The 27,512-nt window shown below is 37.7% G+C and overlaps 1 protein-coding gene across 4 annotated transcripts in view; it reads left to right on the forward strand.

Moving 5' to 3' along the window:
* Positions 1–259: 259 nt before the first annotated feature.
* LOC139736624 (uncharacterized) overlaps positions 260–27,512 on the forward strand; it is a 56,818-nt gene continuing 29,565 nt past the window's right edge. For 2 of the 4 annotated variants that reach the window (XM_071647372.1, XM_071647373.1), the window contains exons 1-5: positions 8,206–8,642; positions 12,117–12,303; positions 13,889–13,974; positions 16,447–16,556; positions 20,661–20,774. In XM_071647372.1, the coding sequence (XP_071503473.1) occupies positions 8,597–8,642; positions 12,117–12,303; positions 13,889–13,974; positions 16,447–16,556; positions 20,661–20,774 (543 nt within the window). In that variant the 5' untranslated portion in view covers positions 8,206–8,596. Of the gene's footprint in view, positions 392–8,205; positions 8,643–12,116; positions 12,304–13,888; positions 13,975–16,446; positions 16,557–20,660; positions 20,775–27,512 lie in introns of those variants that run through there. The other 2 variants (XM_071647374.1, XM_071647375.1) reach the window with 2 other exon arrangements.

Raw genomic sequence — 27,512 nt, forward strand, 5'->3', positions numbered from 1 at the left:
CTGAAAACGCCATCTCGCGATAAAACAATGCAGTTAGAAGGTAGAGCCCTTTCGGGCTACTACCACTGTGCCCCTTCACAAACGTACACCGCTGCAGCTGCATCGAATGCAGAGCGTACAGCGTGCTACCGTATATACCTACGTCACGTATGTACTTGCATCCTAGATCCTCGGTCCGTGACTAGCACTGCAGTAGCTCTGCCCTGGCTGTGCTACTACATCCGATCAAGGGACCGCCTCGACGCGCCGCCGGCGCCCTGATTTCTGAGGCCATAACTACATTTGAAGCTTGCAAGGAGCCCAGTGGACCGCTGTCGTTGCTGCATGCATCCCATACTGATGTCATGATCAAGAGAATCAACGTTTAGAATGGCGGAAGAATCAGCAGAAGGTACGTCAGTTAATGCGGGATGTAGACAAGCCCTAGTCCCACCCATTGCATTCCATTGCGAGTTGCAAAGGGATTTCATCACATTCGTTGGAATTGCAATTGGTTGCACAGCTAACAACATGGTAAACAGGAACAGGAAGGATATTGATTGAATTGAGATTCAGACTAGCCGCCTACATCACGGTACTACCGTGACTGCTTTGAGCCTTACCAACAGCAGAAATTTAGAAAATCTACAGCCACATCGTCACGCAATGCCAATGCAATGAACATCATTTTGTTTTTAACAAATCAAATAACCGTTTAATAGTTAGGGTCTATCGTCTATAGGTCCAGATCTAGTCTAAGTCAACGTTAGTATTATTACTAGTAACATATAAATAGTCTAGATCTATACCATGTAAAATTAAAACTATTAAAGTTTACAGCATTGCATCCATCGTTATCGTTCCCACTGACCAGCAGACATTAATTTATATGTCCGGTTTAGAATAGCAGCTCTTGCTGGAATGCTACTTACCATAGCGACCAATTGCAATCGGGAAGCTAGCTTCTTGACATTACCACGACAATTGCCATTCCAGCAAGAATTGATATCATAACCTTTGATGAACTACAGTAGGGTGATCTACATTAAATATAGACTGAATTCAGAATACTGTATACGCTGTTATTTTAGCGAATGACGAGGTCATAAACATTTTCGCGAGATGTTTTCACGAATCGATGCCGACCTTTATGTTGGTGCTCTATTAACAAAGCGCATGTAGACATTTTCGCATTTTGTTAAATTTGCGATCCAACTGTGATTCATGAAAATTAAACCCGCACGAAAATAACGGCTAATACAGTAGTTTGTGCGGATGAGTGTCGGTTTTTGTTTGTGTGTGTACATGTGTGTGTATATTGTAGGCCTATCTAGGCATGATGTGTATGTCACTGTGGTTGGTTAATGTATCATGTATGTGCTAGTGAATGACTTTATGTGTGCGTTTGTTTGGGTGCGCTTCCTGACTATCATTTCTCAACAGATTTCTTCTTTATTTTTTTATGCCTCCGCCAACGAAGTGGCAGGAGGCATTATGTTTTCGGTTCGTCCGTCCGTCCGTCCGTACTTACATCCGTCCCGTTTTTTTTTTGTGTCGATATCTCAAGAACTGTGTGGTGGTTTTCCATCAAACTTGGTATGAGGGTATATCCTGGGGGGGGATAATACTTAATTTGGATTTTAGGGTCATGGGGTCAAAGGTCAAAGGTCACAGGTTATTTTGTGAAAAAAAAGGTTGAAATTTCATGTTTTTCTCCATATCTCGCAAATGGTTCAAAGTATCTTCATGGAACTTAGTATATATGCATGTACCGATGGGCAGTGATTATCTAGGGAAGTTGGGGGTCATGGGTCAATGGTCATGGGTCAAAGGTCAAGGTCAACTCCTCAAAATACATCACTACTTTCCTTATATTTATGCAATGCCTGAAGGATTTTTTAAAAACTTGATTTATGCATGTATTACCCAATATATATTCTTTGGGAAGTTTCTTGCCAGAAGGTCAAAGGTCAAAAGGTCAAAGGTCAAGTGAAAGTGCTAAATTGCACTTTTTCCTCCATATCTCGAAAGTAACTCAAGGTATCATGAAACTTACATATTTATGCATGTTCTACCTAACAGTGATTCTCGTGGAACTGTGAGGTCAAAGGTCAAAGGCCAGGTTTAGATAATACTGTTTTACCATTTGATACTGAAATTATACTTTTTCTCAATACCTTGAAAATTACTCAGTGCATAAACTTATAAAAGGGTCAAAAGTCAAGTAAAAATCATCAGATCCCCAAATACCTGCACTCTGACGTTTTAGGGTATCCAATTGAACCTAGTTCTAGGAAAGTGAACATTCAGCACATTTGTGGCAAACCTGTCATTTTAATATTTTGCCAATTGTGTGAAACTGTCATCACACATTGTCAAGACATTGTACTATAGACCTATTAGGAGAACCATGCATTATGGCGGAGGCATACCAGTCGCCATAGCGACATTTCTAGTTTAAAGATGCGAACCTTGGCCTTGCTATATTAATATCAATAAAACAATAAGAAAACTGTGAGAGTACACAGAAGACGGGAATCAAAATATAACCTTTGACCTGTAAAAATGGTGGGGGGGGGGTTCAGTATCATGAATACTATTAGCTTGTAAATGTTATCAAGATGCACCTTTAATGAAAAACAAAAACTAAACAGAAAATCTGTTTAAGAATCATGTTTGATGAGTCTGTTTGTTTTGTTTGCTCTCTCATGATCATGAGAGAGCAAACAAAACAAACAGACTCATTCAAGATGAATACAACTCTTTGCTAATGTCTACACGTCATTAACCTGCTGAAGACAAGTCCCAAGTAAACTCGAGCAAGTGTTTATGGGAAATGTGTGTTGTAGCAAAATCAGCCCATCCTCAAGGGGTTAAGCAATGACTACAGCATCTGTGAATTGAGGTAACATAGCAAGGAAGGAGGTACTAATATAGTAATAACATAGATAAACAATGTGTAATGCAAACAAGGAACATATATTTGTATACAATATGACAGTTGTCTGTACACAAACAGTAATTCACGAACACATGCACTGTACATAAACATCATGCCTAGATACATCTAGACCTACACATGAGGATGGAAAATGAGGTTGTTTTCTTCACTTTGCAAGGTGGTGTATGATGTACATTGTGCGTTGATGTAGCTACAGTGACATCCAGCCTTCTAACTCCACCCTCGTGTATGGATACAGTCTATTCACACGTACAAATTGTGTATGTGGCCGTATCCAACCACTCAGGCCATAGCTATAACCACAGGCATGTGGCCAGATAGTAATGACAAACGCCTGTGGCTGTATACTCTACCATAAAGTATGTAGTTTCATATCAGTATTCTGTACATATCTGAACGACTGACAATTTGTCCCCGTAGAGCCTACAAAGCCAGTTTAGTCTAGGCCTCTATTCCATTGCAATACAATTGGGTCAAAACAGCAATAGCACCGAATAACCCAGGTGCACACGTCCCTTTATTTTTTGTAAAAATAAAAAATATTTAAAAGAAAAAAGTGATTTGATTCTTTATTTCTTTATTTTGTGCCCCCCCCCCCCCCCCCCTTTCCTGAATTCCTGGATCCGCCCCTGATGAGGGACAAGCTTTACTCATATATCATTTAAGTTAGGCTATCACTAAAGCTGAAGCTGGTATTGGCCTGTGCAAATCACCTCACATGAAACCTGATATTGATGACTGTAGTTGCAAGCGGATCCGGTATGCCCTGCATGGGGCTGGGGGACAAGTGAGCATACACCAAACTATGCACAAATGTTTTACCCATTAACATGCATTTACCCACTGATGTCCATTACGACAGGTAATCATGCGCTATGACATCCAGACACAAAACAGCAATAAAATGACACAGCTAGTCTCATAATTTTGGCAAATGCATCTCTGGACTACTGTATTTGCTGGCGATAAGGCCACGCTATTTTAAAAAAAAAAAGCAGTAAAGCCGGGGTGAGGCCTATATGCCAACACAAGCAAATTAATGTCTTTCCAACTCTGAGAGTCACCTGCCTATCCAACACACACAATCACGTTTGGGACTATGCAATGTGCCAATGAGCAAGGCAATATTATAACCACTGAATTAATCAATCTTACAGACAATGCTATGTTCTGCAGTCAAGTGACAGAATTTTTTTTTTCATTGTCTAGAATTATCACTGTCGCTAGTGTCAATTTATCAAAGTGCAAAAACAGAAAGCACAGCACGATTGCAAGTTGGTATGCATAGCCACTGTGGCAATTGCAATCCATGGGTCCATGCTTCAGCAAACTAATTATTCACACATTATACTATTGATTTCCTGTGCACCCTTAATGGCTTCATCATCATAGATATAAACATAAACCTGCAATTATTGTGTCAATGGTCATGATATTTATATGTCCAGAAAGCTGACACTCTGATCATTTCATTTCTGGTACTAGATATGCAAAGTTACAGTATTTGCTGTTTTACTCTTAATCCATGAATGAAAGCAGACAGCACAAAATTAATTTCGTAACATTTGGATTACTGTACTTCACTCCTGCAAAGTACTATCGAGTGCCACTGTGGCATTGAATGGCAGCATGTCAGTCTATACCATATTAAGAGGGAATTTTGGTCTTCTTTCAAATGATATATAACTCGTTATGTTGTTGTTCAGTGCTTGCTAATGAAGAGCGATTGTTTGGAGAGTTGCTGCTTGTCGGCGTGTGTGTGCAAATGGTGCTGGGCCACTGCAGTGTTTTGTTTACACAGGTGCGTTGGCCTGATATGGGTTAACTCTTAATGTGCCAGGCCCAAAACCCTAACGTGCCAGAACGTTGCAAAACTGGACTGACAATGTAATTTAAGACTACCATATCTTTGAAACTATCGACTGTTTTTGAATTATGTTGTACACAAAAGATATCAAGAAATGATTGTTCTTTCATGTCGTGTTGTCAGTTTACCGTAATATCTATCTGAACATGAAATATTGCAGAAATAATTGATATCATTTAAAAATTATTAGAAATTTTTGCATAGTATGGAAAGAGTCAGTCATGGTTTTTCTTCAATAGAACGCTCCCTTGACTCTGTAAGAAGGTTTTAGAGCTACATCTCCCCTTTCAAATGATATCAAAATTGTCATCTAGAATTGTATGATTCCAAAGATACAAGCAGTTTATTTTGTCTTAGCAATTTCTCTTTCTGCCTCAGTAATTCATTCCCAAATCTGAGTGCTTTAGTCCCAGATCCTGTATTTGAAACTAAAGTAATTGTCCCGGGCCCTGGAAGAGTGTCTTTTGTCAACTTGAGAAGGAAGCACCTACTAATCCTTCTTTTGTCTCGCGGACTGCGGGTGGGCGTACTCTATTGAAATCGGCAGGCCTTTGTCCCCGAGGGATTTGTGCGCGCGCAATTCCTTGGTAACAGCAGAGATAATCCGAGTACTGACTGAGTACAATACACACTAGCGGTTGCTAGGGGCAGCTTGAAGGATGAACATAACTTTTGAAAGTGAAGATGCTGCCGTGATCTGACTGATAAAAGTGCACACGCCTTCAGGATTTTTTTTTTCCATCGCTGTATCCAATCAAGGATGTTGATCTGATCTGAAAAAACAAAAAAACAAAAACCTATCACCAGCCACTGCCCTTCGATCACCACATGAATAAAATATTATAGCAAAGTTACTTGACGATAGTATACCACTTACATGTTTTTTGCCAATGCATGGGAATCAAAGAAAGTGAGTTTAGCCATATAAAAGCAGTTCACTCTCAGCACCACGAGGTCAGTTGCTCGGAGCTCGATGCCATGTGCTTGCAAGCCCGGCGCTGGTGTTTAAAGCCACGTGCGTGCAACTGAAAAAGCTCACCATTCATTTCATAATTGCGTAAAAAAGCACTATGTTGGGCATATCCCTCTCATTCTCGAAACAATCACCTCAGTTTGAAATAGTAAAGTTCAATAGCTCTGTACTTGTGAACTATGCGGCCAGAGTTTTGAAGTTACTTGAATATAGCACACAAATAAATTCAGTCAGATTTGAAATTTTCAAAAGCCAAAACAGAATAGCAAAAATAACAACACATTGTGACAAGACAATGAAACATAACACAGATAAACAGTTAAAGGAAAGGCAGCTTGCACACATTATGATGAAGGGGTAAACAATACAATTACACTCAACAAAATGATTACGGTAAAGAATAACACTTAGAAAGAATCAAAAGCCCCCTGACAGTAGACCTGATGTGTATAGCAAAATTGGTAACAAGAAGACAAAACTGTAGGTGGTGATATATTGAGCCTACACGTGCGTAAACGACAAAATAGTACGAAATCAATTTTTACATTGCTGATATGTTTTTTGATGTTTGTTGTCATTGATTGTCTTTAGTTTCATTCGCTAATCACATTTGATTATCTGACATTATTTAGCGGCACATTGCACACTTTCACGTGGCGTCGGAAATCTCTAGCACATTTCAATATAAACACTAAACAAAAAGTAAGTTCCCCCTAAAACAAACCTGTGTAATTTATGAATCTGGAACCTCTGAGGAAATCTGAATACAAGATCATATAGCTGTATTTCTCGGCTACCTTTCATGTGAAATTCAGTGGATATCACTGGGTCACGCTTGATTGAGCGTGACTTAAAGTCAAAATGGTCACTTTTTGAAGTTCACAAGCCCAATTTTGCAACTTTGATTTGGTGATATCGGAACGAATTTCAATTTTCCAGGATAAAAAGGCATGCAACGTATAAATTATGTGCTTCTTACCGTACCATGTGACTTGTGCACAAAATTTCACGGTTGAGTGAACACAGGGTGAAAATTACCAAAATGACCGATTTGACATGTTTCTCGTAGTAATTTCTATCAATTGAGATTGAATTTGTATGTTGAACAGTTTTTGCACACAATTAACGTAATTTCACGGTTGAATGCCACGTGAAAGGTGATATATGCTGGCGAGATCCCTGAAATGGTTTGAATTGGGTTCAAGGGTAGGGGAAAAAACCAGTGACAACAACTTGGATAGTCCTGTTGAAATGACCAGGATAGGAATGCCAGAGGAAAGATCCAATTACAAGAGTCAAGGTCGACATTCCATATCATAAAACTAGGCTCTGCTGTAGTGCATCATGCTGCTGATCCTAGATATCCCTAGATGACCCTAAGTAATAATCCACAACAAGTGTCAGTGAGCATAGTTGCATACACCTGTCACCATCTGTGAACAAGTTATGAATACACGGTAAACAGATTCTAAGCATGGCTTATCACACATACTTATAGCGCACATTCACATACACACTGACACACACGAACATGTACACAATTCTTTTAGTCTCTTCTTTAATTTTATTAGTATCAAATGATGTATGGTGCAAAGGCCTATCTTATCATGCACAGAGTTACACACACTCACACAGATTCAAACCTGCACACTTTACATTGTACTTCAAGTATTATACCCTTCAACCTCTCCAATTAAAGGCATAATTTACCATTTGCACATGAAACAAAAACCCAGCTTTAGTGCTTCAAAATAGTTCTAAAATGTGAGTTAGGGATAGAAACAACCAATGTAAAAATTTGAATTAGTTTAATTAATGTGTGAACAATAAAAATATTTCTCGAATAAACTGTCTATAGATTTGGTTTATTGAGAAAAATAGTGATATCTCCTTATATTTTAGGCTTTATTGCAAAATGTTTGCATGGTAGGATGTTTTGTGATGCAACTGACCTACACATATGCATCAAACCTTTTCTTAAAACACTGCTCCCAAAAGTAAACTGTACCTTTAAGCGGGGACTACTGTACTTTGAACTTTGGCATCAGTATTATCACAGGGCAGGTCCCCCCCACCCCCTCCTCATTGCAGTTTGAGAAATTTGAGTGATTATTTTTTTTTTCACTGTGTTTGGGAGTGGTTTTTTTTTTTGGGGGGGGGGGTGCATTGTGAAAGTCCTTGGGAGGCTTGACTCGACATGTCCTGGGTATTATTCAAGATTTGCTGGGAAACTTGTACTTTCCTCCTTTTTCTTATCTACTCAGGAAATGAAATATTGACTCAGTGGTTTATTCATTGTTGAACAATGACAGTGACAATGAACGAGTTTGCTCAATAATCTGTGGCCAGCACAATGCGTTTAAATACAGTGCCTGTTTGGTCTCTTTTTAAAGTGTGGACACTGCATGGCGAATAGACGGTTGAATGTCTCAGTTTTTGAAGTTCTGCCTTTAGTTTGAAGGACCTGTGAGAGCCCTTCAAGTTTCTGCAGGTCGAGTCCATGACAGCCTGTTGTGTATCATATATCACCAACTGAGTACTCCTCTCTCTCTCTCTCCTTTACTCCTGGACAGGGATATAGATTTTTGCATTTTGCCAGCAAGTTTGATTTGCTGCTGTTCTTGCCACTATGCCAGGTCATAAGAGTTGTGTATGGATTGATCTACAACAACTTTTAGCCTGGATTGGATAAATTTCAGCTGTGGAGTTTGTTAGGATTAGCAAGCGAGTTCTCTCTGTGTGGTGTTATAGCGCAACTGCAACAACTTAAAAAGCCAATCTGTCCAGGGGAAACTCTTTTCCTTTTGCCAGCAACATGGCAACAAACAGCAGGAAGCGACGGCGTGTGCAGTATGCAATGGGTAAGTGCAAGGTCACAGCCTAATTATGGTGAGTGTGGAACTCGTGGGTCATTGCCAGCGGGTATTCTGTTTTCTATGAGTGCACCAATATGTAGGCCTACTGGTTAGGCTTACTTCACAGGTTGGCATGGTTTAGATGACATTTCTATGCGAGCCAATTTAAGAGCAGTTGGTATTTTGCCAGCTTTAAAATCTGAGTTTTTCATGTTGCTTGCAAAATCGTACCTTCGACATGGAATGCTTGTTGTATGGAAATTGTGGATTTCAATTGTGATGACGCACAATATGTAGGTCTATAGAAATACCCTTGTCTGCAGAATTGTAAACAACTTAAATTCACAGAAATTGGTCCAGTGCAAATAAATGATAGCAAGAAAATTTACTCTTTAAAATATTCAGTATAACAAGGGATAACAAGGGAATATTGCTATTAGATATTTGATGGTACAGTATTTATCGCATAATCGGGCATCTGATAATCGGGAACCTCGCTTAAATGACATACGCTTCCCAGAAACATTTCCAATGCATGTTATTTTCACTGGATAATCGGGCGAGGACCTCTGATAAACGGGACATTTTTTTCTTTGATCTTTGATTTTGTTGATATTTCACACAAAAAAAATTAACCAAACTACCACAACAATATTTCAAAGTCGTCGTTTACATCGAACTTACAAAGCAAGCTTCGGACTGGTGTGTTTTGACCTCCGTCCATCCAGTACATGTACATGCATAGCCACGAAAGCGCCGTGTATAAGTATCCATGCCATTGCGAAACACATGCTTTCGCGAACATTCTTCTCCCCTACATAAGCAAAGCCATGTGCTCGCTTGCAATTCCTACTCACATCCAATGATATAAAAAAAAACATGCCTCAGGCTGTGTACGTTGTTTAATCTCAGTCATACACTTTGAGGGCAAAGTCCAAATTTCTCGTCCCTAGGCCCGAATTCACGAAGGTGGTACAAATGAAACCATGGTTTAAACTATGGACAAAAACCATGGAGTGCCAAGTGTCGCACGGATTATTTCGTTACGAAATTATCACTTCATGGACGAAATGTTAAGTTAGTTACAAAATGTTGTCATTTCAGTACAAAATGATTATTTCATCGACGAAATGACTGATTTCGTAATGAAATATCCCATGCGACACTTGGCGCTCCATGGTTTTTGTCCATGGTTTAAACCATGGTTTCATTTGTACCACCTTCGTGAATTCGGGCTGTGTTTCAACTTTCAATACACTGTGATCTGTGTGTACGTCACAATCTTCCTCAGTAACTTGTGAGTGAGCTAGAGGGTCTCGCCGAGGGGTAGCGTGGTTGTGTATTCATGTACATGTACAGTACATCAGTATGCATGTGTGTGTGTGTGTGCACTACATGTCCATGTCGTATGCCGTTAGTGTATGGTGAATGCTCATCGCGAAATCGGGCACCCCACTTAAAGGGGCCGTGTTTGCTACTCCCAACCTGTCCCGATTATGCGATGAATACTGTACAAAATATGTACAAAAATACCCTCGTCTGCAAAAATGTAAACAACTTAAATTCACAGAAATATGTCTAGTGCAAAAAAAAAAATAATAATAATAGTTAAAAAAATTACTCTTTTAAAATGTTTAGTACCATGTACCACCAGCATGTGGCTTAGTTACTGTAGTTTGTGTTTGTTTATAATTGCTTAAATATTTAGCATTGATTATTTTAAGAGTATTTTTTGAAATTTCTTGCATTTTCTTGGGATCAGTTTCAATATGCCTATTTTTGTACTTCACATGATTCCACCACTATCCCATTTGATATCATGTCTTTCTTTTATGCAAACTTTGTAAACTCAGTGATGTTCTGAAGTGGAAATTCACAAATGAAATGAAATAAAGTGACCTAAGGATCTGCAGGTCATCATAATGCATAGTATGTATGTATTATACCAATTAAGATGCCCATCAGCGTCTATGCGTTTAGGTGCGCATCCTTGGTAACGTAGTTGTAATATATCATGACTTGTTATTGTTCTTTCAGAATCAAGAACACTTGATAAAGGGCAAGAAGCCCGAAAATTTGTGTGCACGTCCGCATTGGCATTGACAGCATGAGCTGGAGTCCGTTCTATTAGATATTGTTGCTGTCATGCTATACTGTATACGCTGAATATTTCGCGAGGTTTTTATTTTTGCGAATTTCGCGAGTCGGCTGCTATTTGCGAAATTAAAATCGCGAAAAAATTGACTCTAATGCCAATATGAATGTGACATACTGTACGCATATACATTTCTGTGTTCAGTACAGGACTCCATGATCGCGAATTTAACCACTCGTGAAATTGTCGGGAAGTCTCGATTCGTGAAAATTTAGACTCGCGAAATATATGGCATATTATGTACAGTAACAGTGGAAAGAAGAATTGAACATGTTTTTGCTTTGAACAGTGTATCAAAAGCACGGGATGAATCACCTTATTGATACTGCATGCATTTGATGAGCTCACCTTAGATGCATACAGCTGTAGTCATTAAGTGTTTTGTATACCTGTGCTTTAAATTGTTGAGCACTGAGAAGTAAATTTTCACATTATAAACCCTGGGGCATCATTTTTATTATAAATGTAGCTGTGTAGAAGAAGGTGTAGTACCACAAGTAGTAGTTGGAGTTGTAATTTCATGAGGGCAACAACACAATCAGGGTACACAAATGCATAACTAGGGGAAAGTGAAAAAAAAATTGATGAAAATGCTGTTTTTGCTGTTTGTTGTACCAACTGAGTATACAAATTTTCATTTGATGTTAAAAAAAAATCCCGCTCAAATGTGCATAGATTAGCATTTCAGTTAGGGGTGTCAAATTATATTAAAATTACTATATTAAAGAAAAAAAAATCATAAAAGAAGAGAAGTAGACACCGTAGACACTGGAATTGCATTTAAATATTCCCGATAAATACCTCTTTCATTCACCATTAGCACATAACCATGACATTTTATAGATATGAATTAGTGTCATGTGTTATTTTATCAAAATGGATGCTCAGTTTTTAGGGCATTACTTTGAATTAACATGAAACCACTTTGTATATTTTATATTTTCCTTCTGTGTCCCTTTGACTCATCTCTATTCCAAAGGAATAGGCAAAGATGATAACATGATAGGGCTCAGCGGATACAGCCAGGGGAATCGAACTGGGAACCTCAATATTTGGGTTTGATCCATTGAGCCACAACAATACCACATTGAACTGAACTTTGATTGATGATTTAGATAACTTTTTCTCATTTTTTCCCAATGCTTCAAGAAAGAAGCCTTTTGGTTGTGTGTGTTTTTTTCTTTTTCTTTTTCCTCAGAGGTCTATGAGTTTGCCCTGTCAAGTCAAGCCAATCAAGCATTCTTCTGAGAGAAATAAAGGCTATTCCTACTTGTTGGCTGTGTATGTTTTAAGTGATGTGCTGCTCTTTCTCACCCCAATGGCAGATTTGTCTCCCGTTGGCATCACCCTGACCAGCGAGAGCTGCAGTTGCCATAGTGACAGCAATCAGGATGAAAACCTGGGCTTCATCCTTGTCAACCTGGAGACAACCCTGGTATGTGACCTGAGGAATGCTATCAATCGCCAGTTGGAGATGGTTCCTGCTTCCTACAAATTCCTCACCAAACAGGGGTGAGTGTTGGTTATTTTCACTTGCAGGCCTTCCAGTGAGAATCTTCTACTTCAAATTGATTTCAGTAAGAATTTACTGCAGAATAACCGCCCGTAGAAAATTGCAATGTTTGAGCTTTTTTATACATACTGCCATAATAAAAAAAAATCATCGCAAAAGATATTTTTGGCACATGTGCGACATGTGTGACACTAAGCTGTAAGCAACTGTGATTGTGGCTACCATTGCTACACATTTTGCATCTGCTCATGAGGTATAGAAGAGGAAGTGTGAGTGACAGACATGGCAGTTTTTCTGGGGTTAGCATTTTCATCACAGAATGCAGTAAAAATGAAGTAAAGATAAATCATAATTGGATGTGCAATTTTTCATTTGATTTCGGGTAGCTTTAGTATGGAATAATAACTTTCTCAAAAATGTCATGACTGTGGCTGGCAATGTGAACAGCTCATAAAACAACTCCTGTCATATCTTCAACATTTCTTCAACAGGAGTGACCCATATTTTTATAATTTCTGTTCAGTAACTTGAACTCCCTGTTCCTCTCATTTTTAATACAAACAGGAGTGAATAGGTCTCTCATAAATGTTTTCCTCATATTTTGTATTCAATGACATCATCTTTATTTGCCTCCTGTGAGGACTGTGTCAATGAAGTAAATAGGATGTAACTTTTGTATAGCTTTTTGTCGAGCCCACTGGAGGTGTGGGGAGACTAAGGGATCGCCTGCGGTGTCTGTTCGTCCGTCGTCTGTCCGTCCGTCGTCCATTGTCCCTCCGTAACGCTACAAAAACTTGATTAACTCTCTACAGAGGACTTTAATTTCAATCAAACTTGGAGGGGAGAGTGGTCATACAAAGTTACACATTTTGCCAAACATGAAGGTCACCTCAAGGTAAAATGTCACAGGCAGGGGTCAATGAACTTTAGGGCCCAATGTTAGGTTTTTATGGCACGTTTTGATTATGGTTTATACAATGTAACTTTTGATGTGTATGTCCATTTGTTACCAAACTGGGATGATAGATGTCCCTTGGGGAGTTGAAGGTCACCACAAGGTCAAAGGTCACAGACAGGGGTCAACAAACTTTTAGGGCCCAATGTTAAATTTTTATGGTGCATTTCAATTATGGCTCATAACTTTTGATCCGTATGTCCGTTTGTGACCAAACTTGGCTGGTAAATGTCCCTTGGGGAGTTGAAGGTCACCAAAAGGTCAAAGGTCATAGGCGGGTCAATGAACTTCCGGGATTTACAAAAGCATTCATTTCTTCTACGCGAATGGGCGAGACACATTTTGGCACTTGCCTTGTTTTGAGAGATTGTTCCATTAGTGTTCAGAGGTCTCAACATTCCTTATTATGTTGGAGATTCTTCAGGGCAGCTTTGAGTATCGATCTTTCATGAAAGTTTCACTTCGTAACTTTTCAATGAGCTATATCCTTGGAGGACCAATATGGATTAAATGGACAAGATATGACAGTTTCACATTTGTCTTGTAGGGATTCTCCCTCTTGTAGTAAGTAGCCGTAATGATGAGTCCTAATGCAGAGATTATCATTCTTTTTTTCTTTGGACAAATAGGTGGCCGGTCAGACCCAAGCAAGAGATGCTTATAAAGGGCAGTCACCTTGTCAAAGAGGAAACAATCAGGATCCAGTGTGATTATGGTGAGTGTTCAAAGTTCCAGCAAGGGTTTCACACTGCCATGTAGTATCCTGGACTGGTGTCCAAACACAGGCAGCCAGAGTGCTCTTTGATAGCATTACTCATCTCACTGTCAAAATCTGACAAAACATTCTGAAAGACACTAATATTTTTAGGGCACACACTATAAATGTTAAGGAAGCTGTCTAGCATTAATTCAGTCTTGGTTTGGACAGATAATGGAATTCCATTTTGTGTGTCAGGGATGAATGAAATTCCCATGCGTCAAAACTGGCTGCCATACTGATATTCACACATGCTGTGAACAACTGAAACGGATTAGAATTAAAGCAACATGTTCAGATCATGAGTAATCCAGTGTTGCAAAATATACTTCATTCATTACTAGGTTTTAAAAAAAAGAAAATGGTAGAAAGTCACATTTTGTAAATCACATCTTTGATGAATTGATGAGTATCTCATACATAATCTCCTACTTGCTCTTCATTTAAGCGTAACTAAAAGCTTCAAAATCCCCTGAGTGATGCCTCTATTCTGCTACAAAAACCGCAAAAGACTATCATGGTTTCAATGTCATTGTATCACATTTCACATGTTAGAATCAAACCAACATCAGGCCAGAGTAGGTCACTGAAACCTAGTCAGGAAAACTTTTGGAAGTTCAGTTTCTAATGAAGAGCAAATGTCTGGACAGTGGATTGAAATGATAACAGGGGAAAAGGAAGGCAGGGAAAAAGAAAGGAACCATATTTGTTATATCGCTTGTGTGCATGCTACGACTAATATCAAAACATGAGGAGGAATGAACCACTTCCTATTGAAACAAATTGACCGTCGTTACTCTGGAAGTAATTGTGTTCAGAGCAAGACTTTTGCTGTGTGGTCTCCATTGAATCCTGAGTAGGACACATTCTTGTATACTCACAAAATAGAAACTCCAGTATTCATGTACGGGTACATATGTAGGATATGACAACGCTGCACATTGGCACTGGTGCGACAGTCCAGTCTAGTAAAAATCACTGTTGGACCAGTAACTTTTCAGGAATGGACCAGTGAAAAAATGGAAAAACTGGGTACCTACTGGTTGGACAGGGACAGGTCAGACCAGTAGAAAAAAATGGGTTAGAGTGCAGCCCTTGGTATGCCGAGAGTTTTCTCACTCTTTTGATGCCTTTGATGCTTTGCAGATAGCAAGATGTATGTGTATGAATATATCTTTTGTGCAGTTTACACATCCATTTCTCACCTTTCCATAAGAACAACATGAATCTTAATCACTTATCTTATTTGATTTCAAACAAACTTATCAAACAATAGAGGATAAAGATCTCTAAAGTAATCAGTCCTTGCCGACTTAGTGGACACATAAAGGTTTAATATTCCTGCTTCTGCACCAGTGTATTTAGACAAGTTTATGTTCAAACCAAACAAATGAGGGTAACCTATCAAAGCGGAGCCCGCCATGCCCTATTTAAGGGTAATAAATGTGTCAGATTCACTCGTAATTTCTGGCTCCTGTCATAGTATGCACTTGCACTTCCGCACCTGTGTACATTTTTATGGTGTTTAACTGCTCATAACATAAAGCAATTTCACCAAGCACTGGTATGGTTCTGTTACTTTGGAAAAGAGATATTTTCTTTTCAGTACAATTCTAGATGATATTGTCATGATTTTGTTACATGTTACTTCTCTAAAGAAATTTACTTAACTTGTTTTGGCTGATGCTCAAGCTGTCAAGATTTCCTTTGTGATGACATGAGTAAAGAAAACAAATTGATGTCAGGTTGTTTGTGTTGTGATACTGTAATGAATCCATTCTTGCAGGGTTCAATCATCAGAGGGAAACTTCCATTTGAGAATTGCTTTATTCCTGACTTTATGGGTCCAGTAACCTCTTATATGGCATGTTCATGTGTACTCGCCTCCAGTGGATTGTCGCATTATGATCTACTTATAAATGTACTGGCACATAGCACAATGCTGCATTCATACTTCTCTGCAATTGACATACCAGGAGTGTACAATGTATAGATGCAATAATTCATGGCGGATTGTGTAGTAAACATGGATATGATGCCATGTGTTGTTTGCATGAATGATTGCGGACAGCCTGTCATATCAATTGTAATTATTTCTGTATTGTAATATCATCTCAAGCCTCTTAGGAACTCTGACACGGAAGAGTCAGTGCTCCATTACTAGTTGGAAATTCAGTAGGCACAAGGGTTAAACATGCGAGTTCAGATACCTGTTTAATCCAGAATACAGAATGTGGATGCAGTCTCTTTGTGGTTAACAGTTAAAGATTTACATGCACACATGAGAAGAATTACCTTTGCTTATATTGGTTTTCTGTACAAAATGAGCATTATGACAAAAATAATCTTGTGAAATTTTGTAAATCATAGCAGGTAAAATGTAATGGCTTGTGCAATGTATTTGATTCTCCTCATTTGGTCCTCACACAGGAGATCCCAAAGTTGGTGTGGTATCAGAGTCAGGACTGGCACTGGGCTTTGTCTTCATGTCTTCACTCCAACTAACCATCAACAGGTTACGTCATGCTATCACAGCCCAGGTAAGAGGGGTATCTTAACAACCAAACTAATAGTAGGCCTCACAAATTGTCAATACCACAATGTCTGACATCAATATTTCCTTTAGTAGCTGCTGAATGCAAACCCTCCATGCAAATATGACCCGTACGACCTCGGGACTTCAAGACAATTATCCTTCTGTTCCCGGTATTAAGTCATCTATACATTTGCACAATCTGCCATCTAGATGCATCATACAAGATTATGCACATGATACATCACTCTTCCATGGTGCACCACATACTTACTTTAATACAGAGACAACTCTGTTTTACTGGAGCTGTGATCAGAGCAGCCAGCAACTACAGTGACCTTGGCTGAATATTTACTTTGCATGTTGCTTAATAAGTCGCCATTAGGAGCCATCTAACTGTGCGGAAACTAATCCAGGATGCTAAATTTGTTCTATAGCTCTCTGGCGATATAAGATAAAGCTTTATTCATAGAGTATTTTGTCATGTTGTTTTTACGAGAGGGAGGGGGTGAGGGGGTTACCCCTCTAACACTTTTGTCTTTGCTCTTTCACTGGAGGTGAATGCATGTAAATGGCATAGCACACTACACTTTTCTGCTCGTCATCCCTAGTTGTTTATAAATACATGTTTACTATTTATTGTTATATTAATTGTATATATAAATAGGCTTGAAATATTTTGTTTGAAATAATAAAACCACATATTGTCACATTTTATGAAAAAATCAGATATGATCATTTTTGAACACTTAAATTGGTTTTCTGAGGCACGGCTGTCAACTTGAGAGTAGGGCATCAATGACGTTGCACCTTTTGGCAGGCTCTTACGCGATCGCTTGCAGGAATTATTTTTTTAAAATCGCGTACGGAGACAGTTTTTGATGTCCACGCGTATAAATTGGTGAAAGGTTATATTTTTTACTCTTCTTAATTATCAGTACAGTGAAAATCTCAGGACTGCTTTCCTTTAACACACATGTACCACATATATTCCGAATGAGCTTTCTTTCACTCTTAACATTTTCCTGATTGGAGACATTTCTTGTTGAAGCTGTCAGGTAGTGTAATGCAGAAATTTGTTCTGTCATGGAGCTCTTACTACACCATTAGCAATATTTATGTGATGTTGGGCTTGTAGAAATACACACACATCCGTCAGCTACAATATCCCGCGTAAGTCTGTATGCCTGTGATTTTATATCATGGCTATTAGTAAGACACTGAATAATCTGTGTTTATTTACATAGATGAAGAGCAATTGGCCAGTCAGTTGCAATAAGTCGCAACTGATTGTAATAAAAGCATCTCAATGCAAGAATCATAATTTGCAAGCTACAAATGTTCAAAACAGCCTTTCTTCCTCAGACGTTGATTTTGACATGAATACCAAATAATGAATCAGAACTGCAATGTCACTCCAGCAATGAGTAGAGCTCACTGGGCCATCCTAATCAGAGAGTTGCTCATTTGTATGAAGGATCTGTAACATCTTATGAGGATATTTATGATAGGGAAATTGTTGATAGGGAAATTGTGTGGAGAGTATGTTAAAGGCCATTTGCTCTGATGGACTGTAGTTTATAAAACATTAAGAACTGAGACAGAATTATAGGACTGAGAATCCATTGAACTCTGAACAAGTGTCTATCCCTCACCAAGTCAGAAATGTAGAAACACCAAACAGAATAAACATGTCTTATTTCAAAGTTCTCCTATGTTGACTAAGCCCTGAAATGTGATTAAAGCGGAATTGCCCGCCCTCATTGTTTGCCTTTGTTGATAATGAAATATTTACTTTTGTTTCTAACTTCCTGTAGATATAATGTGCACATGTATGAAACACCCTTGGCTATGCAGTATTTTATAGAGCTAATGGGTATTTGGATGCTGGGTTCAAGATTATTTACAATTCATAGACTTGTTCTTTTGTGTCTACATTCGCAGTAGGTATATTTTTATTTGTGTGTCATTTTCTCTCACATAGTATAGTTGTTGTACTGTGTGTGTGTGTGTGTGTGTGTGTGTGTGTTTGGGTGTTTGGGGGAAGAACAACCAGAGCGTGTAGAGGGCATTTTCATGTATGAGAAATTCATCAGCAAGCACTATCTGCAATGATGTAACAAGTACTGTATACGCTATATATTTCGCGGGGGTTTTATTTTCGCGAATTTCGCAAGTCGGGAGCTATTCGCGAAATTAACAACACGCGAAAATATTACCTTCCAAAATTAATCCCTTGCCATGATGATACGAACATTTCAGTAGTAGAATACCATGTCACAGCTTACCGAACAGACCATACTGGCTAAGCTTGTTTACGCACGTCCACGTCTACTTACGAATACTGTAGAGAGCCAATCCATTATCGCAAGGGGACCACTCGTCAGAAATCTAGCGCAATAGACTTTCCACTTCAAAAATGTTGAATTCTAACTTACTAGTTCGCAGAGTTTGGAAAGTCTTTTTCATGCAGTGTATAACTAGTATCATTCTTATATGCTAGTAAGTTGAAAATTCACACTTTCTTTGCCACTTCATATTTTCTCTGGTCCCCCAATCGCGAATTTAACCACTCGCAAAAATGTGTGACATCGGCAATTTGCGAAAATGTATGTACGCGAAAATTATAGCATATACAGTAGTTGATGTCTGGGTGGACCCATAACAGGAAGGATGAAGCAAAAAGGCTGTATCAATATTGAGGCATTTAGCACATCAGACTCCACAAACAGATCATACTTGCACATTTTGCTTGCTAAAGGTTGTATGTTGATTTCAAGTACACCATTTTCAGATAGGTTTAAGAAAACCCCATCATTTAGAACTAGGACTTGTGATGACAGAAAAAAAAGAAGCTATTGGAAAAGCTGCCACCAGTCATTAGCTTGCTTGATTTTCTATACAGGTTATTGTAGTAGATTTTTATAATGTTCATGTTACTCACATTCATTATTGTAAACATGAAATTTTAGAAAGTGTGGATTTTTTTAAAACACATATCATGTGATTCCACCACATGATGTGAATAAAAATAGAACAAACATTTTAGCCTCTACATTCCACAGGTTATACTTGTAAAATTATGCCCTGACAAATAACAGCCTGCTAATATAAATACATACTGTTTAGGAAAGTTCTCTTACTGTTACCCTCAACCTTAATTTCATGACTTACAAAAAAAAAAAATGGTATGAAGCTTATTTACAGAATGCCTTATTACAAAAAAGGAATAAGGCATACAGTGTACAGATATCTATGGAAAATCGGCCTACGAACTCATTTTATTTGTACAAATAATCACCATTTTCAAATTGTGAATGCAATGCACAGTAGTGAATCATGGTAGTCTCGTAGCTCAACAAATCCAATTAAAGTACAACTTGCAGTTGTGCCAAAAAGGAGTGTAGAGGAGATAGGGTTTCTTCATCATTGGAAGGACAAAAAGTACTGGGTACCGGGTATATCACTTTTGATGTTTACTGTGTCTAATGTTTGAAAGTGTCACCTACAAGTGAGTGTACTTTGTGCATCTATTTTGATATGATATGCATACAACTTGGTCATAATGCCACTATGTATGTTGTGCTTCCTTTTCTGTAAATGGACAATCTCCTACTTTCCTCATCAATATGAGAAGTTCTCCTTTAGTGTACAATGTGCCATAATTTGCATGCCACATTTTTTCCCCTTGTGTGAAAGTGATGTTTTAATAGCTCTGCTACACTTGTTTTACAGATCTATGTATGTATATTGATGCATGCATGTATTGTAGATAAGCTGCTCTTTATTCACCTGTGTTATTAAAGCACTTTCCTTTTGAGGGCACCTTGTCCTTTTAAACAATAAAATAATTGTATGAACTCCATTTGATTTGTTTAATTTGATATTTCCCAACACAATTTTATATCTGGTGCAGACATGTAAATGTTTCATAGACCCCATTTGATTTATATTTGATTTGGATTAGGCCAGTGCTATACTATTTCATGATTGTTTGGATTAATGTAATTTCTGCCAACAATTTGATTGGTATGGGGCAAGATTTCTGTAGCTAAAGTTTTGTTTTGTTGTTTTTAAGCTATCTGTTGTGTATCTTTGAAAAAAAAAATAGTCCAAAGATTGCAGTGGTGACACTCCAAGTACTTCCAGCTCACTTCGAAGTAGGAGAGCCCAGTTTCAGGATTCAAACAGACTTGAACACAAACCATCAACTGGCAGAAATGCTGTAAGTGTGCATGGTAACATCAAGGTTGCACCCAAATGTGCAAAGCAAGAAAAACAAAAATAAGCATGGGGAACGGCTCAAGCATAAGTATAGAAACACCAAAGAAGAGAAGTGAGTATTTATCAATAGCTCTGAAGCAATTTTCATTATCTCCATGTGTTTACACTCTCCTGGATACATGACTAGAGAGTTGCAAGATACAGTGTATTCTTCTTAAAATTCATATTTTCTGTCACATTGACAATATACACCATACGGTAATTTTGGGAAGCAGAATGAGATGGTGTCTTTCAGTCTTTTTATGCCTCCGCCACGAAGTGGTGCCGGAGGCATTATGTTTTCGGGTTGTCCGTACGTCCGTCCGCTTTCGTTTACGCGATAACTTGAGTAATATTTACTGGAATTTTACCAAACTTGGTCCAAGTATGAAGTATGATGGGGCAATGATTTGATTAGATTTTGGGTGAAATCGGCTAAAGGTCAAAGGTCAAGGTCAAATCATGAAATTGCATCCGTTTACGCAATAACTCAAGACTGGATGGAGCAAATTTCATTAAACTTTGTTGGAGGATGATGTATGATGGGACAATTACTTGATTAGTTTTTCAGTGAAATCGGACAGAGGTCAAAGGTCAAAGATCAAGGTCAAGTCCTAAAATTTATCTGTTTGCGTGATAACTAAAAACTGGATGAAGCAGCTTTCACCAAACTTGGTCCAAGGATGATGTATGATGGGACAATTAGTTGAATAGATTTTAGTGACATTGGCAACAGGTCAACAGTCAAAAGGTCAAGGTCAAATGCTAAAAATGTTGCTATTTCCCCCATATCTATGCAATGCCCGCAGTTATATTCTTGAAACTTAGTGTAGACATGTACTACACTGCATAAAGATTCTCCAGAGAGAGTTTCATTTCATAAGGTCAAAGCTTAGGTGAAAATGTTGCAATATCACTTTTCTCGCAAATGGTTCAATGTATCTTCATGGAACTTGGTACATATGCATACACTGGCAGGGATTATCTAGGGAATTTAGGGGTCATGGGTCAATAGTCAGGGGGTCAAAGGTCAAGGTCAACTCCTCAAAATGTTACTATTTCCCTCATATACTAGTTTATGCAATGATTGCATTATTAGTTTTAAAATTCAATATATGTACATGTATTACTTAATGGAGATTCTCTTGGAAATTTCCAGCCAGAAGGTCAAAGGCCAAAGGTTAATGGTCAAAGGTCAGGTTTAAATGAAAAAAAAAGATATATTTTGTACTGTAATTACACTCTTCCTTCATACCTTGAAAATTATACTCAATGCATAAACTTATAATAAGGTCGGTCAGAAATCAAGTAAAAATTTTCAATTCCTCAAATATGTGTACCTGCACTCTTTAATAGACAATTATAGCAAACCCAGATCATGGAAAGTGAACATTCAAGATATTTCTGACAAACCTGTCATTTCGATATTCTGCCAGTTATGTGAAACTGTCATCACACATTGTGAAGACATTGTACTATGCACCTATTGGGAGAATCATGCATTATGGCGGAGGCATCAGTCGTCATAGCGACATTTCTAGTTCTAGTAATGATCTCAAATAAAGCAATATTGATGATGACAATAGTATTGATGATGACAATAGTAATGATAATAATGATGATAAAAGTAGTGGTAGTAACAATGATATTTGTAATATTAATGATAATACTAATGGTGATGATTATAGCAATGTAATAACAAAGTGGGTATTACTAATTAGTAGTATGTAAAAAGTCAATGCATCTATCTGTAACTTGTCATCTAATATTTGGTACAGTTCATTCTCCAAAGAAACCCACAATTCATATGATAAGTAGAATAGAGATAGATAGATAGATAGATCAAAGATAGATAGATAGATAGATAGATTGATAGAAGTAGATGTAGACAGAGATAATGATAAAGTGAAAATATTAACTATGCTGTTAAACCAAGACAACCCCATTTAGGTGAAATAGTTTTAGTTTCTTTGTTATTTTTTTTTGTGTGTGTACTCACATTTTCTTAAATGCTGTTATAATGCTGTATCCCTGTTTATTAACATCTAGTTCAATACATTACGTACCAATCATTGAAAGCATGCATTGTAATGCAGGTATTAAATACAATGCTGATTGGTGAGCAAAAGGTGATATTGGGTCCAAATTTTACTGATGATTTCTTTTTATGATATATGTATTATTGTGTAGAATGATGGAATTGACCAAGAATGGACCACCAACATTTATCCTTTTGGCAAAGAGCATACCAAAATAAATTTCATGGCAGTATCATTCTCTTGTATTTGACTGGAATTATTCTGTTCACTGCTGATAATAGATCCTTGCCTTCATTTTCTGGGAGGTCTACATCTCATTTACTCATGAATGTCTTCTTCCACTATTCTTGTGATGCACCAGACATCCTGATAACCACATAATTGTTGTTGTTAGGAAATCTCTGAAGACTTGTTTAAAATTGCTCATACCATTCACTTGTAGAATCATAGATTGTTAGAGACAAATAAACAACCAAGCTCATCTGGTATTAAATGATATACAATGAAATGTAGTCAACATCATGCATTTATCTGTAAGCATATCTGTTGCCTGACAAAGAAGTTGCCAAGCATTCACCTTCTCAGAAAATGCAGTATATCTTTAAAAATGCAGGGATTCCATCTCTCACAATTTTGAAACCTCTCTCCTAAACATTTCCCCTGTGTGTAATGCAAGCTCTTTGCTTTTATTTAGTTGAATGTCACCAAGAATTCAAACATGTTAATGAGAACCATTTCATGCAGGCCTTTAGATCCATTTATACTCTCTATGCATGTCTTCTTTTGCTGTGGTTTGTTCATCATGAACAAATGATTGTGTATAGGGTCTGCCAAATTTTAATGGATTTGACGCAGTTGGTCTTAATCTCAAGTCAGCCACATACAGTTGAACCTCTCGTATCCGGACAAGTCGGGACCGGGGCTCATCCGGATAAGGGATTTGGCCGGATACGGGAGACTCAATGCTTTATACATGTACATATACATACACATGTACTGATGGAGCCCATTGTAGTACCACATGTAGTAATGTGTATACTGCAACCTTTTCATTGTTACACTCAGTAACAGACCCCAAAATAGAGGTTCGTGTTTGCAAGAATGAAATCATTTTCTTTTATAAATTCTTGGGATGATTTACCTAAATAATTATTAAGAAATGTATCAAGTATATGTAATTCATGTGTGTTTGTGTAGGAGATCTCAAGGAGTTGGGAATCCCCCTTTCCTCCCGTAATTATTTTTAAAAATCATGGCGAGATTGCGTCCGTATAATAGAGAGATCCGGATAAAGGGAGGCCGGATAAGAGAGGTTCAACTGTATTGTGTAGCATAACGTCGCTGGGGTGACAAACCTCATATCTACAAAATGTCAAATGTTCAGGAGAGCAAAAAACATGGCAGCCAAAGCACTGTATCAAAAGGGAGAGCCTTTCCTTTGACATGCCATGGTGGCTTCATTTTTGGGGTAAGACAGCTAGGATTTGGACAGGACATCACTTAACATTAATCCAAAACAGTCATTTTCACCAAAATTTTAGATACGAGGTCTTGTCGCCCCAGTGACGAAAAGTATGTGTACCAAATAAAGGATTCTTCAGTAGTAATATTTTTCAAGTCAGAATATTCACAGGTAGTGGAGCGGCATAGCTTGAAAAATTAGAGGAATTGTGCATTTTATGATAAAAGCACCAAATTTCGCACACATGTTGACAATGACATTTGAAATACATTCAGATATTGGGCCATCGTAAATAGCGCCCTCAGCGGCCATGGCAGCCATTTTTCAAAATGGCCGCCATAAAATGCCATTTTTCATAAAGGATTACAAATTTCAGAAGGGAAAATCAATAAGATTTTGCAAACGAGTGGGAAATAACATTTCAAATAAATCTAGATAATGGGCCACCGCAGATTGCGCCCTCAACGGCCATGGCAGCCATTTTTCAAAATGGCCGCCATAAATGCCATTTTTTCGTAAAAAATTAAAAATTTCAGAAGGGAAGATCAGGAAGATTTTGCAAACGAGTGGGAAATAACATTAAAACTAAAATTCAGATATTGGGCCATCGTAAATAGCGCCCTCAACAGCCATAGCAGCCATTTTTACAAAATGGCCACCATAAATGCCATTTTTCGTAAAAATTTACAAATTTCAGAAGGGAAAATCAATAAGATTTTGTAAACGACTGGAATATAGCATTTAAAGTAAATTTAGATATTGGGCCATCACAAATTGCGCCCTCAACGGCCATGGCAGGGATTTTTCAAAATGGCCGCCATAAATGCCAGTTTTCGTAAAATTTTACAAATTTCTGAAGGGAAATCAGTAAGATTTCGCAAACGAGTGGAAAATAACATTCAAGATAAATTTAGATATTGGACCATCGCAAATTGCGCCCCCTAACGGTTATGGCAGCCATTTTTTTTCAAAATGGTCGCCATAAATGCAATTTTTTATAAAAATTAATTTCAGAAGGGAAATCAACAAGATTTTGCAAACGAGTGGGAAATAAAACTCTAAATAAATTTAGATGTTGGGCCATCGCAAATTGCGCCCTCAACGCCAGCCATGTTTAAAATTGGCTGTAATAAATACCACCTTTTTCTCTGAATTTACTAATTCCAGAAGGAAAAGTCAATAAGATCTTGCACTCAATTCAAAAATTTCGTTTGAAATATATCTTGCGCCTATGTATTACATTATTGTAAATAGCGCCCTCAATGGCCATTGCAGCCATTTTTCAAAATGGCCACCATGGATTCAATTATTTTTTATTTCCTGATTTCACCAAAAGAAAAGTCAATAAGATTTTGCACACAATTTGAAAATTATGTTTGAAATAAATGTTTGTATTAGATTATTATAATACTGCTCTCAACGGTCATGGCCGCCATATTCCAAAATGGCTGCAATTGTCATAATCATTTTGTTTAAAAAAATGGTTATTTCTGAGAGAAAAGTTAGCAAATGTGTACATAAATTGAAAAATCATGTTTAAAATCAAACAATATATCTCGATTGCATTAACTCTAGAAATTGTTCCTTCACAAATTTTAAAGAAGAAAAAATTGTTAATAACGGCAATTGCAGCCATTTTTCAAAATGGCTGTCATAGATGCCATTTTCTTTAATGAAGATGTCCTAATGCCGGAAGAAGACAATAAACTTTTTTTTTTTTTTTGCGCAAGTTGACAATTTCAAACAAAGAAGTTTAGACATTTAGCCATCATAAGCTGTGTTCTCAATTGCTATTTCAGCCATTGTCAAAATGGCTACAATACACTCTTCTTTTTTCTATCAAAAAGAAAAAGAAAAAAAAAAGAAGCAGACATCCATGGCGGTCAGCATGGCCCTTGAGGGCGCCTTCTAAGAAGACCCTATACTTCAATTTATTTTTGAGCATAATTTTCAACTTGTTTGCAAAGTCTTATTGACTTTTCCTTCTGACATCAGCAAATTTTTGCAAAAAAAAAAAAACCAGGGGGGGGGGGCATCCATGACAGCTGTTTTGAAACTTGGCTGCTACGGCTGTTGAGGGTGCACTTTTGGATGGCCTATTATCAAATTCAGTTTGAATGTAATTTTTCACCTTTGTGGAAATTCTGATTGACGTCTGCAACACTTTACGAAAAAAATGCATTCTGGTGGCCATTTTGAAAAATGGCTGGAATGGCCATTAAGGGGGCAATTTGCAATGGCCCAATAAGTTTACTGTTCAATGTAATTTCCCACCTGTTTGCAAAATCTCGTTGGCTTTCCCTTCTGATTTCAGCAAATCTTTTCGAATATATAGCATTTATGGCGGCCATTTTGAAATATGGCTGTCATGACCGTTGAGGGCGCAGTTTCCGATGGGCCAATATCGAGATTTGTTTTAAATGTCATTTCCCATTTATAACCAAAATTTCATTCACTTTTCCTTTTGAAATTAACATTTTTTTTAAATGAAAAAGTGACACTTATGGTGCCTATTAAAAAAAAGATTGGCTGCCATAGCCATTGAGAGCGCAATTTTCAATTGCCCAATACCTGTATTTTTTTAAATGTAATTTCCCACTTGTTTGCAACAAATGGCTTTCCCTTCTGAAATCTGCATTTTTTAACAAAAAATGGCATTTATGGCGGCCATTTTGAAACAAAATGGCTACCATGGCCGTTGAGGGCACAATTTCCGATAGCTAAATATCTAAATTTATTTTGAATGTAATCAACATTTATGGGCGAAATTTTTTTTACTTTTCCCTTCTGAAATTTTCAAAATCATCGAAGAAGTGGCACATTATTAGACAGATGGACGTTGAGGGCGCAATTAATAATGGCCAAATATTTAGATGCATTTTGAATGTAATTTCCCACTTGTTTGCAAAACCTTACTGGCTTTCCCTTCTGAAGTTAGCAAATATTTTGAAAAAAATGACATTTATGGCGGCCATTTTGAAAAATGGCTGCCATGGCCGTTGAGGGCGCTATTTCCGATGGCCAGGTATCTAGATTTATTTTGAATGTAATTTCCCATTTGTAACCAAAATCTTATTGACTTTTCTCTCCTAAAATTAGCAAATTTTATGAAAACATGGCATTTATGGCAGCCATTTTTCAAAATGGCTGCCATGGACATTGAGGGCGCTATTTTCGATGGCCCAATATCTTAATTTAA

This window comes from Diadema antillarum, unplaced genomic scaffold (assembly GCF_040938485.1).
Source record: "Diadema antillarum isolate AM-2024a unplaced genomic scaffold, OU_Dant_1.0 seq00000659_RagTag, whole genome shotgun sequence".
Classification (NCBI taxonomy): Eukaryota; Metazoa; Echinodermata; class Echinoidea; order Diadematoida; family Diadematidae; genus Diadema; species Diadema antillarum.